Consider the following 17,558-nt stretch of genomic DNA (forward strand, 5'->3'; position numbering starts at 1 on the left):
AAGGCTCGCTGTACGCACCCGTCAGGCGCGCCAGGCGCTCAGAGGCATGCGCATGACGCCCCCTGTCCGCCACCCACGATGCCTCTACAGTTCCTCGAAATTACCACACTGCCACTGATATGGACGGTTGGTGATTTTACTTATGCTATAGCATGGATGTATGGGGAATGGATGGATGTGACATAGGTCTATGGTCATGCATGAGGCGGTGATTATAAGCAACGTTACCACTAAATCTGCTTCGCCGTTAATGGAGACAAGAGCGTGCAGCCGAGCTAAACTTAGGCTTAGGATGAGGTGTTTTAAGTCTCGAGGCGTGTTAAAGACCTAAAGCGCTTTCTTGCGCGCGCGCTCTCCCTCTGGGGCTCTGCTGAGGCACGGGGAAAGAAGCCATGGTATTCGAGCCTCTCTCTCGCTCTCTCTCTAAAGGCGTGGGCTTTCCCTTTTGTCCCCCACCTTTTTTCCCCAAATCTCGATCCGCGGCAGCGAATCCGTCCACCACCAACTCCGCGCTTGTTTCTTCTCCCCTCCCTCTGAGTGACAAGACTGGCGTGCGCCAGGGCCTGGGTAGCAGCACCTGGTTGGAGGCCGGCGAGGATCCCGGTGCCTTAATTGGGGTCGCAGGGAGGACTAGGGTTCGGGGAGTGAGGTCATAATCATGGCCTGATGAGGCCCTTTTGGAGGGGAATTAGGGCTCCTATGTTCACCGATTTGACCACTCCCAGAGCTGGAGCTCGAGGCGACTCGGTTTCCCGGATCTCATAATTCCCTTCCATAGCTTTTTAGGGTTTTTATGAGGGTTTTAATTTCAATGTGGAATCCTCCCGCGTCGCGCTTCTCTCCGGACAAGAAAACAGCGTCTAAATTTATGCGTGAAACGCGTTCGAATTTGGAGCAGACAGGAATCGCGTTTCAACCACCTAGAGTCGGTAACGAGCGACGATAGACCTCTTCGCGGAGTGCCGTGTGGGTCCGCACAGGATGGACGGTTGCGATTTGCTTTCTGTGGGACCCGCGGTTTGTTTTCAGGTGTGGTGGCTCGGCGGAGGTGGGTATAGTTAACGAGAGGCGGGGGAGGTTGGTTTTCCCCAGATTATTGTTAGTTAGGGCTAGAAGAAGGGAGAGGGAGATGGGGGAGGAGGAGAGGGAGTCGATAAGGGCAGCGTCGGAGGAGGTCTCGCGCCAGTTCAAAACCCTAATTAATGGCGAGGAGGTCGAATCCGTCAAGCAAATCCAACATCTCATGTAATCTTTCTTCGCGTTATTTGATCCTTGAAATAAGTGTTTCTCTTTAATTTCTGAGAATGATCTGCGTGCTGTTTGATCTTTTTGTTCGTTTTACTGTTCTTGATTCTAGATTATAATAGTTGGAGCGGTGGAAATGGCGGTAGGGATCGAACTTTGTCTCGAATTAGGTTTTGTTTGGCCATTGGAGTTCTTAAAAATTGATTTTTGTTTTTTAATCCGGACATGCCTAAGATGGGTCTTGGATGGAACGTTAGAGAAGGCAGAGACGTCTCTCTACTTGGAAGAGAGAAAAAATTACTTTATCATAGCTCCAGACTTTCTTACATATAAAATAGAGACAATACATTTACGTTCTTTTTATGAGCTCTACAGGAATAGAGAGCTGTGTCAGTTGCTGCAAATTATTCGAAGTAGAATCTTAGAAAGAGGTGGAACTTTATAACGGTAATGGGACAATTTTAAATTCATTGATTATTGAGTTGGAATGCCATAGGTTATGATTCTCCAAGGGCTTAATCTTTGATTGATTTTTAACATCCTTTTTTAAGCTAGTTCATACATTTAAAACTTTTATTTTTTATTTCCATAGCTTATCGTGTGAATGTGCAAAGAGTCATTCACAAATAGTTATGTATATATGTATGTATGTATGTATGTATGTATATATGTATATGTATATATATATATGTGTGTGTGTGTGTGTGTGTGTGTGTGTGTGTGTATGTATATATGTATGTATGTGTGTGTGTGTGTGTGTATTTATTTATGTATGTATGTGTATATGTGTATATATATATATGTGTGTGTGTATATATATATGTACGTGTATGTATGTATGTATATGTGCGCGCGCGCGCGCACACAGAGATTATATATATATATATATATATATATATATATATATATATATATATATATATATATATATAGATATATATGTATATGTATGCACACACACGCACACGCGCGCACACACACACACACACACACACATATATATATATATGTGTATGTACACACACATATATATACATATATATATGCATGTATATGTGTATGTACATACACATATACATGCATATATGTATGTCTATATATCTATATATATATATATATATATATATATATATATATATATATATATATGCATGTATGTATATGTATGCGCGTACGCATATACATACATACGTACGTATGTATGTATGCGCGTACGCATACATATACATACGTACGTATATACATACATGCATATATATATATATGTATATGTATGCATATGTGTATGTATATGCGCATATATGTACATACACATATACATACACATACATATACATACATATACATACACATACATATACATACATATACATACATATACATACATATACATATATGTACATATACATACATATACATATATGTACATATACATATATGTATGCATATGTACATATATGTATGCATACGTACATACATACGTACACACACACACACACACACATACATACAATGCTTGCCCTATTTCTTGTGAATCATCAAGTCTAGAAGCAAATTCTGCAAACTTGCATAATTGGTGTTGCTATTGTTCTACTTATAGATGTAGATGCTTGATTCCTTGCAATCTCCCTTTGTGGTCAAATTTGTCCTTCTAGTAGGATACTTGAGTGCTATTTATACCACTCCCTAGTTGCATAGCTTCTCTAATTTTCTCTGTTGTTTATTTTTTTTTAATTTTTATTAGTCAGTAAGGGCCCGATTTGATGAAGATTGTGATGTGGTTATATCCAAAGAATTAGGTGCACGGGAAAACTCACGAAAGTCAGATTGTGAAAAACATGAAACTAAGCTTGTGGAAATATCATAAACGTAAGTGAGAACTTGATGTTAAGTAGTGGTGTTCATAACAAAGGCCAAAGTGTGCGCCAAATAAATGGTCAGTGCTTGTATCTCATGGTCCCTCTCAAATATATAAAATCAAGAAGAAAGTACTATTTGAAAGAATAATGCAAAAGCATGTCACATTAAATGAGCAACAATGCTTAGTGTTTCATGGACAAAGGATGCAGGTGTTGAGTAATTAGGTGTCTTGAAGAACCAGATAGAATATTTTATGCACTAGATTAAGCGACAATACATGGTATGCAAGTAGGTTGGTATGACCCAATGCTGTTCAGTACACACCATCATAATATGTAAGGCTTTTATTGTATTGGCAACATTATCATATATTGCCCATATATGACAACTCAAGGAGGGGGAGGGTGAATTGGGTTTCTTAAAATTTAAACAATTTGGATGAGTATGTGCATCAATCTCAGTATTACTATACGAAAGGAAGATGAATATAATATGAAATACTAGAATTAAGCTAATAGATGCTAAGCAAGCGAGTAAATCAATAGCATAATCACAACACATCAATTTTATAGTGGTTCGATGCCAAATCTAGCATCTATATCCACTTCCCAAGATCCATGCTTGAGAATTGCCATTATAATCCACTATTATAATCTGATTATTTTGTCCGGAGTCACAATCAAATTTGGTTGGTTTTGCATGGGTTGACCAACCAAAACTTTCCAAGTCAATTGTTTTAAGCGAGCTCACAATCAACTTGGTTTTATACATGCTCATCAACTAAAATCTTCCCAATTAATTCACCTCAAGACTTAGTCAATACATCGTCTAATTACAGACTTGGACTAGATTGTCCCACAAGTTTCTATCCCAAAAAACTTGCAAAAAAGCAAAATAAACAATGGAATATAGAGAAATTGAACCAAAGCTCAAGAAATAAAAATAGCTTGATGAAGCATGATGAAGTCATTGATGGATGCTCTTTGAGGCTTCGACTTCTCTTCATTGAATGAGAGGGTTTCTATGATTGCTGTAGATGTTCATTTGGTATCTCACTCAGTTTAAGCTCTTAAATCCTCTCAATTTGTCTTTTGCAAAGATATTCATTCTACTCAACTAAAAACTTGGATTTTCTCTTTTTCTTTTCTCGTTGCTTTTGTTCCAATTGAATCTCTAGCCTTAAATATCTTTAAACTTGGATGGAACAAGCGTAGTAGCCATTAGAGAAGCCAAACTAGCCATTGGGAGTGAGATTTGTCCATTGAAAACTATCAAAAAAGCTAGTCATTAGACTGTCAGCCACAAAGAAGTCGACTCTTATTCTTTCGGGGTTGATTCGTCATTGTTGGGAGTTGACTTGCCATCTTTTGAGGTCGATTCTTGAAGCACTTTGATTTTTGCTGCCCTCCATCTTGTGTCTGTGGCCACTCTTGGGTCGATGCGTTTTGACAGGAGTCAGCTCCTAAAGCATTGGGATCAACTCTCAAATCGGCTGTTTTTCAATGCTTTTTGTCTCCTTTCTGAGATCATTGTGGGGTCGATTCACTTAGAACTGGGGTTGACTCGTGCTGCTCCGGGGTTGACTCTTCAAATAGTCATTTCTACACATGCTATCTTGGGCCTAAGATCGTTATGGAGTCGACTTCTGAAAATCTGGGGTCTACTCATATAGCGTGCTAGTTTGCTCTAACATGCCGGGGTTGATTCTTGAAGTTGGGATCGACTCTTGAATCTTCCAAAAGATAACTATCTTCTGTTTAAACATGTGGTCGTTCAAGGTCGGTTTCTAATGTCTTAGGGCCGGCTCTTCCAAGCTAAGACTTGTGTAATTTATCTTTAAAGTCCTTTTGACTGAGCTTCTTTGAAAGAATTTCTTCTTTGATTTAGTATGTCTTTGTAAGCATCTAAGAGATCCTACATCCATTCTTGAAACACTCAATTAGTATAATTTACATTCAAATATTTTGTTATTATCAAAATCTAACATGACTTAACATTATATGATATAGATGGATTATAAATTCTAAATTTATCCCATTTGTATATCATAGACAAAATAAAATGAACTTTCATAGCTGTTGTTTATGCTTTCCAAGAATTTTTAAACAACTTTTCTTGGATCAACATATAAGTTCCTAAAACATCTTGCATAACTTAATCTTCTAGAGATTTTCGAAAATGAAATATTACTAGTATTCAAGAATTGCATAAATAGGTAAAATGGCACACGAATTATTTCTTAACATTAGCTTGTCACCAGAACTTGTATGGAGAGATGACTGCTGAAGAACTTAGTGATTCAATATCATTCTCATGTCCATGCTCCGAAGGAAAATTTCCCAAATGAAACAGCCTCAACAGCTGAAGTGTTGCCCATCAAACCCAATTTTATGGTGATTTCGTTTGTGTACTTTTTCATGAAAAACCAAGCCTGATATGTTTTTGTGCTATCATTTCATTTCCGAATTTGGAGCATATCCACCTTCCTAGGAGTATAGCAAACAATTTGCGAGATTCTTTGTTGGCATATTTTAATAAAACTGTAGGTGCACTTCCAAGGAACAAGTCAATAGACGATTCATACAAGAATATATTATTAGGAGGTTTATCATCTCAAGATTTGATGTACTCTTTCCTTTTGTCTTTTCTTGTATTCATTTTGTTCCTTCATAGGAACATAGTTTCTTTCTTGCTCTTCATGTAATTGGGCTGAATATAAAGCTTATTATTGGAATCTTTTAATTTAGTAAGGGCCTATTTGGATATTCCTACAGGACTGGGCTGAAAATCCCGTAGGATTCATGGATTGGGCTGTCCATTTAAGCGTAGCTCTATGTCAACCAAGTAGTGCCCAACTCAAATCCTGTGGGAAGGAAAAAAAGACCTCTGTAGATCTTCTTTTTCTTCTTGCAGCCCAAAGGCTAGGATTTGGGCTACATTTGAACAAGCTCTTGAAAAATGCAAAAGGAATGGGCCAACAGGCTCAATTCCTATACGAATTTCAGCCCAATCCTGCAGGAACATCCAAACAGGCTATAAATGTTAGTCATTTACTTTAGGCATTATTACAATTGTTCCTAGGTTCCTAGCATAGGTCTCTTTAGTAGTAGAGCCTATGAGAAGTTGTCGTAAGTGTGATGCTCATCTTTCTCTTGTATCCACACCCCTTCCCTTTGTTCATATATTCTCTGTTTATTCTCTTTACTGAACTTGAGAATTCTGTACGTGGAGCTATTAATAATATGCTACAATTGTATGTTTTCTTGGGTCAGCAAATTTTGAAAGTTTGATGTGCTTGATTAAACCTATCAGAAAACAAAAATTTGTGCGAGTTTATTAACTCATGGTTCACTATTTTAAAACTTCAATGGCCTGAATGAAGATATTAGTGGGATATGTAGAAGAGCACTAGAAAACTAATTTTGAGCTGTAAATTGTTCATGTAATAGAAGTTACAGATCTCAAGGCCAACCCAGTGAGCAGGTAGGCAGATGATTGAAGCTAATGATTGAGATAAGGAGATGGTTGGGATTAAGAGGGAGTGAAAATATTAAAGGGGATTATGTTGGATAATTTGTGATGCTTGTGGTCCCAATCTAATATGGAGATATGTGGATTGTTTGGACTGAGTATTATGATGAACCTAACATTATTTGGTTCGATGGATGGACGAGATTATGAGTTATAATCTAGTGTTGAGAAATATCTATTAGTTAGGAAAAGGGTTCTTGCCTGAAGAAGAAAAGCAGCTTTTCCCATAATCAATTGATTGAGTAGATGAGAAGTTGTATATATTTTCTACCAAGGTACATGCTTATGTTTGTATGCTTATACAGTTATATGTAGGTGAATACTATAGTGGTCATAGTTCATATGCCATGGCATGATAGGAGGGTTTGTGCCCTCACACACATTAATATCCTAATGCCTGAGTTGGGCATGTGTAAAGTCCTTGGTTATTATGGTCTTGCTTATTTCCACACCAAGGTTATTTTCTTGTGTACACTTATTTTTAAGCTATGATTCTCATGGTGTGCCTTGTGTGTAAGATGCAGCAAGCTATGTTTTTTTCCCCTTTTTAGTGCAAGCATTCAAAACTAGAACTGTACTTGGTTCTTTTGGTTCTAACCAGGCTCAAGCTTGGGTAGGCCCTCTAGGCTTTTGACCCAAAATCGGGTTAGTGTAGATAGATGTTGGGCCACCTGATCCTAATATTGTATTAGCTACAACTATCAAACTACGATAAATCTGTGTCTTATAATTTTCTCTTTTAGTTTGTTTGTTATGCATGTAATATTAAAATGGGAACATGTCAAACTTGAATCAAGTGAAGCCCACCTAGCTTGGGTTAGTCTCACTTGGCTAATTTGCCAAATTCAAAAGTGAGTTCAAAGTTTGAACTCAATTTTTGAGCTCAAGTTTTGTGCATAGAGTTGGATTCACACTCGATTTGGCTGGTATAACCAATATGGATCCCAAGCACTTGGACTTGTGGCAATTGTTTAAATCAATATGCAGGGCAAGGCTTAGTTAGCTAAGGTGATTAACTTAATAAAAAGAACATTTGACCAAGGTAATGTTTTCCAACTTGAGGAACTTATCTTTCATTACAAGGATTTTAAAGGTTAAATAGATAATTTAGATAAAATGGGCAATAAGAATGAAAGAAATGATCTCAGCTGCAGTTGAAACTGCTTAACTGCTATAGAATCAAATGATCAAGCTTAGTTTTTATTTGTGCATGCTTTTGTTTGGACCATTATTGAGAAAATTTATCAGTCAAATTAGTATAGGAATGTTGCAAAAACTAATCAGTTTTTGCTAAATCATTATCATTATTTGACGAGGATTATCAGTGTAAAATCATGTTTATTTTTGCCAGCATGTACTAAGGAAAAACACTGCCCTGGCTGGTCCAAAGCTTGGATGAGAAGGTGGAGGGTTGGCATCAAGTCGACAATTGATCGTAAAAATATATCAATAACTATTTAATATATCATAGTTTAATATGCAGAATGATAGGCCTTATCCTATTCTATGCAATTTGCTACAGTGCTGCCTAGTTGGAGTGACATTGAGCAAGGGTTGGTTAGGTCATTGAGAAGCAACATGTTATAATGTAACTCGGTTGTAGCAACAGATGAGCAAGGGTTATTTAGGATTGGAGAGACTTCTAGCAGTAATCTATTATAATGGTAGCTACTTGTAGTGGTAAGGAGACCAGGAATTAAGGTAACTATACCAAAAAAGAGAATTATATTTCCTAGTTGGAATGTTGAAATTGTGGCTGTGAAGAGTATAGAACTAGTCGATACAATGATACGTAGGAAAATCAATATTACTTGCGAGAAACTAAATGGAAACATGGTAAATTCAAGGACATGGAGATGGTTGTAAATTGTTATATGTAGGTAATGATAATAATAGAAATGGTGGAGGAATGGTGGTGGATAAGGAAATGAAAATAAAATTGAAGATGCGGAAAGGTTAGGTAATTGATTTAATAGTTATTAATTAGTTTAGATGAAGAGACTGCTAATGTAATTAGTACTTATGCACCACAAGTAGGTTTAAAGGAGCTTATTAAGCAGCAATTTTGGGAAGAAATTATTAATGCAAGCTATTCTTGAAAGAGATGGTACTTGGTGATGATTTAGATGGACATGTAGTGAAGGGCAATATGGGATATGAGAGAGGACATGGAGGATTTGGTCCTAAGACAGAAATTTAGTCAGAGATTCAGTTCATGAGTTTGCAGTTGCTTTTGTTCTAGCATTTTCAAACACATTTTAAGAACACATGAGCATTTATTAATCTTAAAAATGGATCAAATTTGTCACAAATAGATTCTTCCTTCATCAAGAGAAGAAAAAGGTGAGGTTTTCAAGATGATATTAGGACAGTTCAACTACACAATGTAAGTTACTACTATTAGATTTTTATACTAAGTGCAAGAGGAAAAAAATTAATAAATATGTAAAGATAAGATGGTGGAATTTAAAAGGGAGAATATTATGTCTTTTAGGGATAAAAAACTAAGGGCTTGTTCTTTGTTAAGGGCTTGTTCTTTGTTAGGTAAATATCATGGAGAAGTTGATCAACTTTTTCATGAACCAATTTATGGATATTTTATGCTTCTTTGGGTGGGTAAGTTATTTTTCCATGTATAGCATTTACCTACGAAATGGGGGGGAAGTATTACCCACTAAGGAGGTGGGTAAGTCATTTTTCCATTAGTTAGAAAGATAACTTTTTTTATATTTTATTCCTAAAATATCCCTAACCCTATAATAATAATTATATGGTAGTAATAAAATATGTATTATACTATTATTATATAATATAATGTATTGTATATAATAATGTAATGTACAAGGTTTTACATCCTGGTGGGATGAGGAGCGTCCCGGCCATCTCATTTTGTTCCTATGAAAAAACAAGACCGAAATGAGGTGGGCACTTTGAAACCCATGTATATAGAGAAATAAGAAGAAAGAGGAAAGAAAGAAAGGAAGATGACAAAAGGAAAAAATGAGAGGAAAGAAGACAAACGAAAGAAAGGAAGGGAGAAAAAAAAAGAAAGGAAGGAAAGAGAAAGAAAAAAAAGAAAAAAAAAAGAAAGAAAGGGATGACAAAATGGAAGGAAAAAAAAGGAAAGAAAAGAAGGTAGAAGAAAGAGAAAGAAGGAAAGAAAAAACAAAAAAAGAAAAAAAGAAGGGAAAAAAATGGAGGATATCTATAGGAAAGTATGACCAGGACGGCTATCGAGGTGGGATAGTGGGATGTCCCATTCCATGGAGATACCAGGACACCTCCATTCCATGGAATTTAAAATCTTGATAACGTAATATATCATAACATATAATATTATAACATAATAAACTATATTGTTTTATATTATATATTATATATTATTGGGGGTGTAATCGAGCTGAGTTGAGTAGCTTGAGGCTTAAGGTCGACTAAATTCAAAATATTTGGCTTGAAATTCGATTCGAGATCAATCGAGTCTTAATATCTCAAGCTTGAGCTCGATTCGATGAAAAAAAGATGATATTTGAGCTCGAATTTGAGTCTTAGCCTACTTGTAGTATATATATTAATAAATATTATAAATAAAAATAATATAATTAAGTATCTATATATGTATATGTATATATATATATATATGTATATGTATATGTCTATATATATATATATATATATATATATATATATATATATATATATATATGAATAAGCTCGCAAGCCTTTAAATTGAGTATCTTGCTACTCGAGCTTGACTCGAAAAACTATTTAAGCTATGTGAGCTCGACTTCAGCTCGATAGTAGCGAAGCCGAGTCGAGCTCGAGTAGCTTGCAAGCAACTTGATTCGTTTGCACCCCTATATATTATTTTATATCAACATAATATAATATATGATATTGTTATTATCATACAATAAGATATTATTATAATGTATTATATATATTATATAATAAAATATGATATGATATAATATAGTTATTATATATAATAATTTATATAATAAAAGATATTATGAAAAATATGGATTGATCTAAGCAACTTATCCAGAAAAAATAGTAATACAAAAGAACATGTATAATAGATTTCGAAGCTATTTTATGGGTAAATTATTTTTTAGTTTAAATGTTGTCTAGGAAACACCTACTTAGAAAAATACAAATTTTTAGGTAAGTTTTTTATCCTCCAAAGTACAAGTCCTAAAGGATGTTATTATATAATAAAATAAAATATAATATAATATAAAATAGTGGTTATATATAATAATTTATATAATAAAAGGTATTATGGAAAATATGGATAGATGTTAGCAACTTATTTAGAAAAATAGTAATGCAAAAGAACATGGGAGATGTTTGGTTAAATTAGCTTAGTGAGTTATTTAATAAAATCCTAAAAACCAAGAAAATACCTTGCAGAAGTATTTTAATACTTGTCTATGAGAATGAAGAGGTGATGCACAAAACTATTTTAATTATTGGGAAATGAAGCTTATCGGTCACTTTGGTAAATTATGGAAAAGGAAAATTGAACAAAGATTAACAAAAATAATAACTATTTGAGATAATCAATTTGGATTTATGCTTGAAAGATCAATAATCGTGCCCATCTTTTTTACTTAGAGAATGGATAGAAAAATATTCTCAACTAATTCTAAGTCCCAAACTAGTTGGGGTCAACTACATGAATTCTTTTCTTTCATTCTATTCGGTTTAAGACATAGCTTTTTGAAAGATGTTAAGATATCAAGTTATTTCATACTAGTCATATAAATTTTGGGTTACCCATACCCCTTTATTTTTTTCTAATGTATCATATCATTGGCTTATTCTGGTGTATCCTTTGTCTATGTTGTACATGTCTAAACCATCTGTCCTCTTAATTTGTTCTCGATTGGTACCGTCTTTAGTTTTTTTATGAATGATTTTATTTCTTATTCTATTTCTATATCACTATTCACCCATCTCAATATTCTCATTTTTGCCACACTCATCTTGTGCACATGTTTTTTCCTAACTATCCAACATTCTGTACCATAAGGCATAGCTGGTTATATGCCTATTCTATAATATTTTCCTTTAATTTGACAGGTATCTTAAGATCACATAATATTTTAGCTGCACTTCTCCATTCCATCCAACTTATGTTAAATCCTATAGTAACATGCTTTTCAATTTTCATTTCTTTCTGAATAATTGATCCTAAGTACCAAAAATGATCACTCTTATAAACTTCATGATTTTCAATTTTCACTTCATCTCTTTTTCAAATTTTACTAAAATTTTATTCATGTATTTTGGCATTGTCCTAATTAACCTAAAATCCTTGAATTTGAGTGCACTTCTCCATAATTTCAACTAATGGTTAATCTCAAGCTTAGTTTCATCTACTAAGATTTTATCATCCACAAATAGCGTATCAAGGAATATTGTTCTGAATATGCATAGTAAGTTTATTCATCACTAGCTAAAAGACGAAGGCATAGACGTAAAATTATTATAATAGAAACTCACTGGGATTACCATCTATAATTTGTGTACTAGTAACTACTCTATCGTCCATGCCGTTAATCATATTAATAAATCTGACGGAAACTCCTTTCTTTGCTAACATCCACCATAAAACTTCTCTAAAGACTATGATATACTTTCTTCAAATCAATAAAAGCCATATGAAGATTTCGTTTCTTTTCTATATATTTCTCTGTTAATCTACAAAGAAAATAAATAGTTTCCATGATCGACCTTCCTCATATGAAACCAAATTCATTCTCTGATACTTTTATATCACACTTTAATGTGTGCTCGATCACCCTCTCCCATAGTTCATGGTATGGCTCATGAGTTTAATATCATGATAGTTAGAACAATTTTGAATATCGTTTTGTTTTTATAAATCAATACTGTGGTGTCTTCATCCATTCATCAAGTATGTTCTTGGTCTTTAAAATCTTGTTAAACAAATTAGTCAACCAAGTTACTGCAATGTCACCTAAATACTTCCTCAGATTCCCTAATTTTTTGTGTATACTTGACGTTCCTATCCTCATTTGGAATTAATAGAGTATCCTCCAACTTTCTTTTCAGAAACACTCTATGATGATGATTTGGGTTTCAAGGAACTGTCTTTCTCAACTCGAATGGTGCCATCTCCATTAATCATCTCTTTTGGACCATCAGAGAGCTCCACAACTCTCCTTGGATCAGCTTCTCTAAACTTACTGCTATCACTAATCCCCCAAAGAAGGTACTAAAGGCACTAATTTCATCCCTCTCTCCATTTACCATAAACCTAAAGCAATCACGTGCTAATTATCTACCAAAAATTATCAAAAATTTTTGCAAATAGATGCAAAAAAATTCAAACCATGGAATGCTGTAATGTGCCGAACCGATCAGTACATCCCGTATCGAGCTGGACTAGCGGGGAACCGACGCGGTCTGGTTGGTTCAAACAGTATATTGGCAGAGGGAGGGAAAGTGAGAAAGAGAGAGAGAGAGAGGAGAGGGAGGGAGGCGGAAGCCGCTGGAGGCCGATGGTGGCCCGTTGCGGCCATTGGAGGGCCGCAAAAGCATTCGCGGCTCGTTGGTTTGCCTAATAGGGTTTTGAAATGAGTGAAAAAAAGAGGGAGAAGGGGAGAGATCATTGAAAATCGGAGTGGGCGGCATCACGGTCGCGGATGCAGGCTTCGCCGAGGCCGGGGGAGGGGGGTGGCGGAAGCAGCGCGAGCGGCATCGCAGTCACGGAACAGGGGCTGTCGCCCCCTGTTCACGCAATCTCTTTTTTTAAAAACAAAGATCGACAGTGAAGCCGACAAACCATTTGTCGGTTTCATTGTTTAAAAAATTTTTTAAAAAAATTAAAATCAATGAAGCCGGCAAACTATCTGCGGGCTTCACTTAAGTTTTGGCTTTTAAAAAAAAATCATGAAACAGGGGCGATGCTCTGTTTCACGCCCGCGGTGCCGTGCGCGTGGATTGCACGGTCCGACGACCAGCTGAAGGCCGTCTGGCGGCCCGGCCCCCTCCTTCCCCTCTTCTTTCTTCCTCCCTCTCTATTTCTCTCTCTCTCTCTTTTTCTTCTCCTGGTTCGGGTCTGGTGCCTTCGTTGGTTCGTTGTCGATTTGGTATGGTACGGAATGATACCGATCGTGGTGCCGTGCGCATGGACTGCGCGGTCCGACGACCAGCTGAAGGCCATCTGGCGGCCCGGCCCCCTCCTTCCCCTCCTTTTCTTTCTTCCTCCCTCTCTATTTCTCTCTCTCTCTCTTTTTCTTCTCCTGGTTCGGGTCTGGTGCCTTCGTTGGTTCGTTGCTGGTTTGGTACGGTACGGAATGATATCGATCGTACCGCCGGCTGGCCGAAACCGAGATGGTGAACCTTGATTCAAACATAAATTAGATGATATGATGAACTCAAATAGAGACTATCCGATGCTAGCATGAGAACCACTTGATCATATGCTTTGCTTGCACTTATATCGAATTAAAGAATAAAAACTTGACACTCCCCTTGATTAAAATAATCCAATAAAGGCTTAAAAATTCCAACAATTTTTTTTTTACATATCAGTGTAATTCCTGTTGAAAAGAGAAAAAAAAACACTGACAATAGATAATAAAAGGGATAAAGAGGGGTGAAATGATTGGACCTTTTAGGGAGGAATCTGGAGCTACTCCAATCTGTGGCCGAATCGAACAAGGAGGGTAGAGAGATTGAAAAGTGAATGCATATTCGATACAACAAAATCCAATATATGACTTACGTTGAATGGCTTATCAAAATAAATTTTCTATCTATACATGGTCTCCATTGACTTGGAAAAGAAAAGTAATTTCATAGACTTTAAGAAGGAAGGATGTACATAAGTGGTATATTGAAATAAGTGAGGATATATATGCTAGTTTAACGAGTGTTAGAAGTTGCTATTCTACAAGTGTATTTCCAGTCATTGTAAATTTGTATCAAGGATCGATGCTAAGTCAATATCTTTTTGCAGTAATTATTGATGAACTTATTGCTAATATTCAGAAAGATGTATCATGGCATATGTTATTTGCAAATTATAGAGTGTTGATTGATGAAAAGAGAACGATATTAAATACTAAATTGAATTTATGGAGAAAAATTTTTGCAGATAAAGGTTTAAAGATTAGCAAAACAGAGGCATATATGGAATCTAAATTTAGTGAGAATAGAAATAAAAATGTGATACCGATTAAGTGACCATTTCCGTTATTTAGGATCTATTATACAAAATAATAGGAATAGATTAAGACATAGGTAATAGAATCAGAGTTTGTTAGATGAAGTTGAGAGATGCATCTAGAATATTAGTGATAGATGCATATCTTGAAGACTTACAAGGAAAATTTTATAGAACAGCAATAAAGCTTGTCATGTTGTGTGGCTTAAAGTATTGGGCAGTAAAGGAAGTACATGAAAATAAATTTAGTAGAAATGATAATTTTATGATGGATGTATGATGAAAGTAATGAATATATTAGAGGACCTGTAGGAGCAGTATCTATTAAAAAGACAGTAATGAAATCAATTGAGATGGTATGGAAATATACAACGAAGATGTGAGGAGGCTCCAATAGGGAGAGCTTTGTGTTGAAGGTGGTAAGAAAAAGGAGGGGAAGATGGAAGATAATGTGGATAGAGGTTATGAGGAAGGATATGTAGAAACTTGGAATAACGTCAGAGGTGGTCACAGGAATACTTGGCAAATGAGGATCCATAAAGCTGATCCTCAATAGTTGGGAAAATGCTGGATGACTATGATTATGATTATGGCCTGCATGTACTAAACCAAAAAGGTATCCAACCTTGACAATACAACAATGCATGTTACAAAGGTTGCTTGGAAAGCTCTAACTTTTTTAATATAATAGTAATAAACTGACATGATATGAGTATTCAAGCAAGAATTATATGAGCCTTCTAACTGACTCTAGCCTCTTAAAGTCTTATTTAATGCCAAGCTGTTCTTGATAATCTATTGTGTATATATGCTGTTTGAGAGTCCAAAAATGTAACATATAGGCTAACATGAATAACTGACCTAAGTCATATATTCACTTCAAAATAGGTTTGGCTATAAGTTTGCAAATCAGCCAAAGATGACCTGTTTTTGTCCATCACAGCTTATCGGTTGATGTGCTATGAGAAGACTTCTTACATTCTAAATTGGTGCATGCTTGTCTTGACTTCTGCTCTGCATACCATGCTAACAACTGCATGGTATGGTATGATATAGACTGACTGTTGAGTCAAATCCCTTCTTCAAGACTTAAAGCTTATGCAATAGTAAAAGCAACTTAACCATGCCATTATATGGATTAATCTATCCATGTTTCATGCATGAGCATTCGCAAGTTTCTTATTGATATTTTCACAATATGTTAAAGAGTAAGATGTTACCTTCACAATGGAAGGTAAGTAATCTTCTGGACTCTTTTGGTCATAGTTATCCTTAAGGGAGAAACTTGTATGCAAGCAGTACTTCTCATGATTTAGAGTTTGGCAAGGAGTAAGCTTTCCCTTGTCCTTGTGGCCAGTGAGCTATTCTTTTGACAAATAGAATGTTTCAATTTGTTTTATCGCATGTGTTTTCTGCCTATGTTGTTGAGCTTTCCTTGTTTGAGAAGATTTAAGATGTTGTTAAGCTCTTTTTAGATCTCCTGGTCATGACTCATGACCCTGTATAAGTAACATCAATCCTATATCTATCATAGCTGCAAAGTTGAAACTCATCCATTTCTGAGCTACTTTACCTCTTCATTTTGTAGCCATTTTAATGCTCATAGGTGTCTTGTTAGTAATATCTATTTGGATTTAAGGTTTTACTCTATTAGGATTAAAATACCTGAAAGCAAATCATTTTGTTTATTCTGCTTCATTTAATTGCAGATTGGGAAGACTGCAAGATAGTAATGCAGTCTTGGCACATTTTAATGAGTACTCAGAGCGGTGCTATGCTGAGGTATCTGGTGACTTCTCAAGAAATACTCAGCTTTTAAAGTCTATAAAGTCTGATCTAGACCACATTTTTACAAAATTAAGGTATGCATTGTGCCATGTTGCTCTTTCTTCGCTCAGAATAATTTTTTGCCCCATATGCATCTTCATGTGTGATTGGAAGGACTAGTTAAATATATTGTTAAATGGTATTGGTGAACATTTTTTTTGTTCTGTTTGGTTATGTGGTTGAAAGGAACAGGAGCCATGCATTTCTATGACTAATTTTCAGATATCTTGGTGGATAATGATATTTTTGTTTTTGTCATGATTAATTTTTTGTGCTTTTACATGTTCTGGCAGGATTCTGCAATAGTAATTTGTTTGTCCGTCCATGCATATGCTAATTTTTTGGCCTATTTGAGTTGCAGAAGCATGAAAGCGAAGCTAAAAGCCACATATCCTGATGCTTTTCCTGATGGTTCGGCAACAGATAGGCTAGACCAAAGACCTGACCTCGAAATGCCTCTGCAATAGGTATTTGTGCGTGGTATGTCAGGGATTAGAATTTCATGGCTGCTGTGGTAATTTGCCTGGTCCATGGAAGGGGGCCGGTGCCTTTCCAGAGTTGTATTGTATTGGAACATGCAAGGCACATCATCCTGACACAAGGGGGCATTTGATAGATCTTGGAGCTTAATTGGGATCTCCAAGCTTTCCAATGCAGTTTCTGTTACGCCGCAAGGTTTACCGACATAGAGATATTGATGATTTCATGGTAGTGTATTGCATTGATTGATGAATGAAAAAAATGTTTTTTCAGCTTCGGTCAGAAGTCTGAAGGTAATCAAATCCGTGATGAGAAGACTGAATTTATGAACTCTAGTTTGTGCCTTTTCAGAAGAATTAATCGTTTTATATTTTTTAAGAGCTGGAGAATCATAACAGCAAGATGGAGAAACAGA

The 17,558-nt window shown here is 35.8% G+C and overlaps 1 protein-coding gene across 2 annotated transcripts; it reads left to right on the forward strand.

Annotated features, from left to right (window-relative positions):
* The first annotated feature begins 410 nt into the window (after positions 1–410).
* LOC105046709 (kxDL motif-containing protein LO9-177) lies at positions 411–17,521 on the forward strand. Of its 2 annotated transcripts, XM_010925378.4 has the most exons (4): positions 411–1,245; positions 12,718–12,877; positions 16,546–16,698; positions 17,025–17,521. In XM_010925378.4, exons 2-4 carry the CDS (start codon positions 12,771–12,773, stop codon positions 17,128–17,130), a joined length of 366 nt encoding a protein of 121 aa, XP_010923680.1. In that variant the 5' UTR covers positions 411–1,245; positions 12,718–12,770; the 3' UTR covers positions 17,131–17,521. The 2 variants fall into 2 exon arrangements, with proteins under 2 accessions (XP_010923680.1, XP_010923679.1); XM_010925377.4 differs by lacking the exon at positions 12,718–12,877 and having other exon boundaries at positions 424–1,245.
* Positions 17,522–17,558: the final 37 nt, after the last annotated feature.

This window comes from Elaeis guineensis, chromosome 6 (genome assembly GCF_000442705.2).
Source record: "Elaeis guineensis isolate ETL-2024a chromosome 6, EG11, whole genome shotgun sequence".
Classification (NCBI taxonomy): domain Eukaryota; kingdom Viridiplantae; phylum Streptophyta; class Magnoliopsida; order Arecales; family Arecaceae; genus Elaeis; species Elaeis guineensis.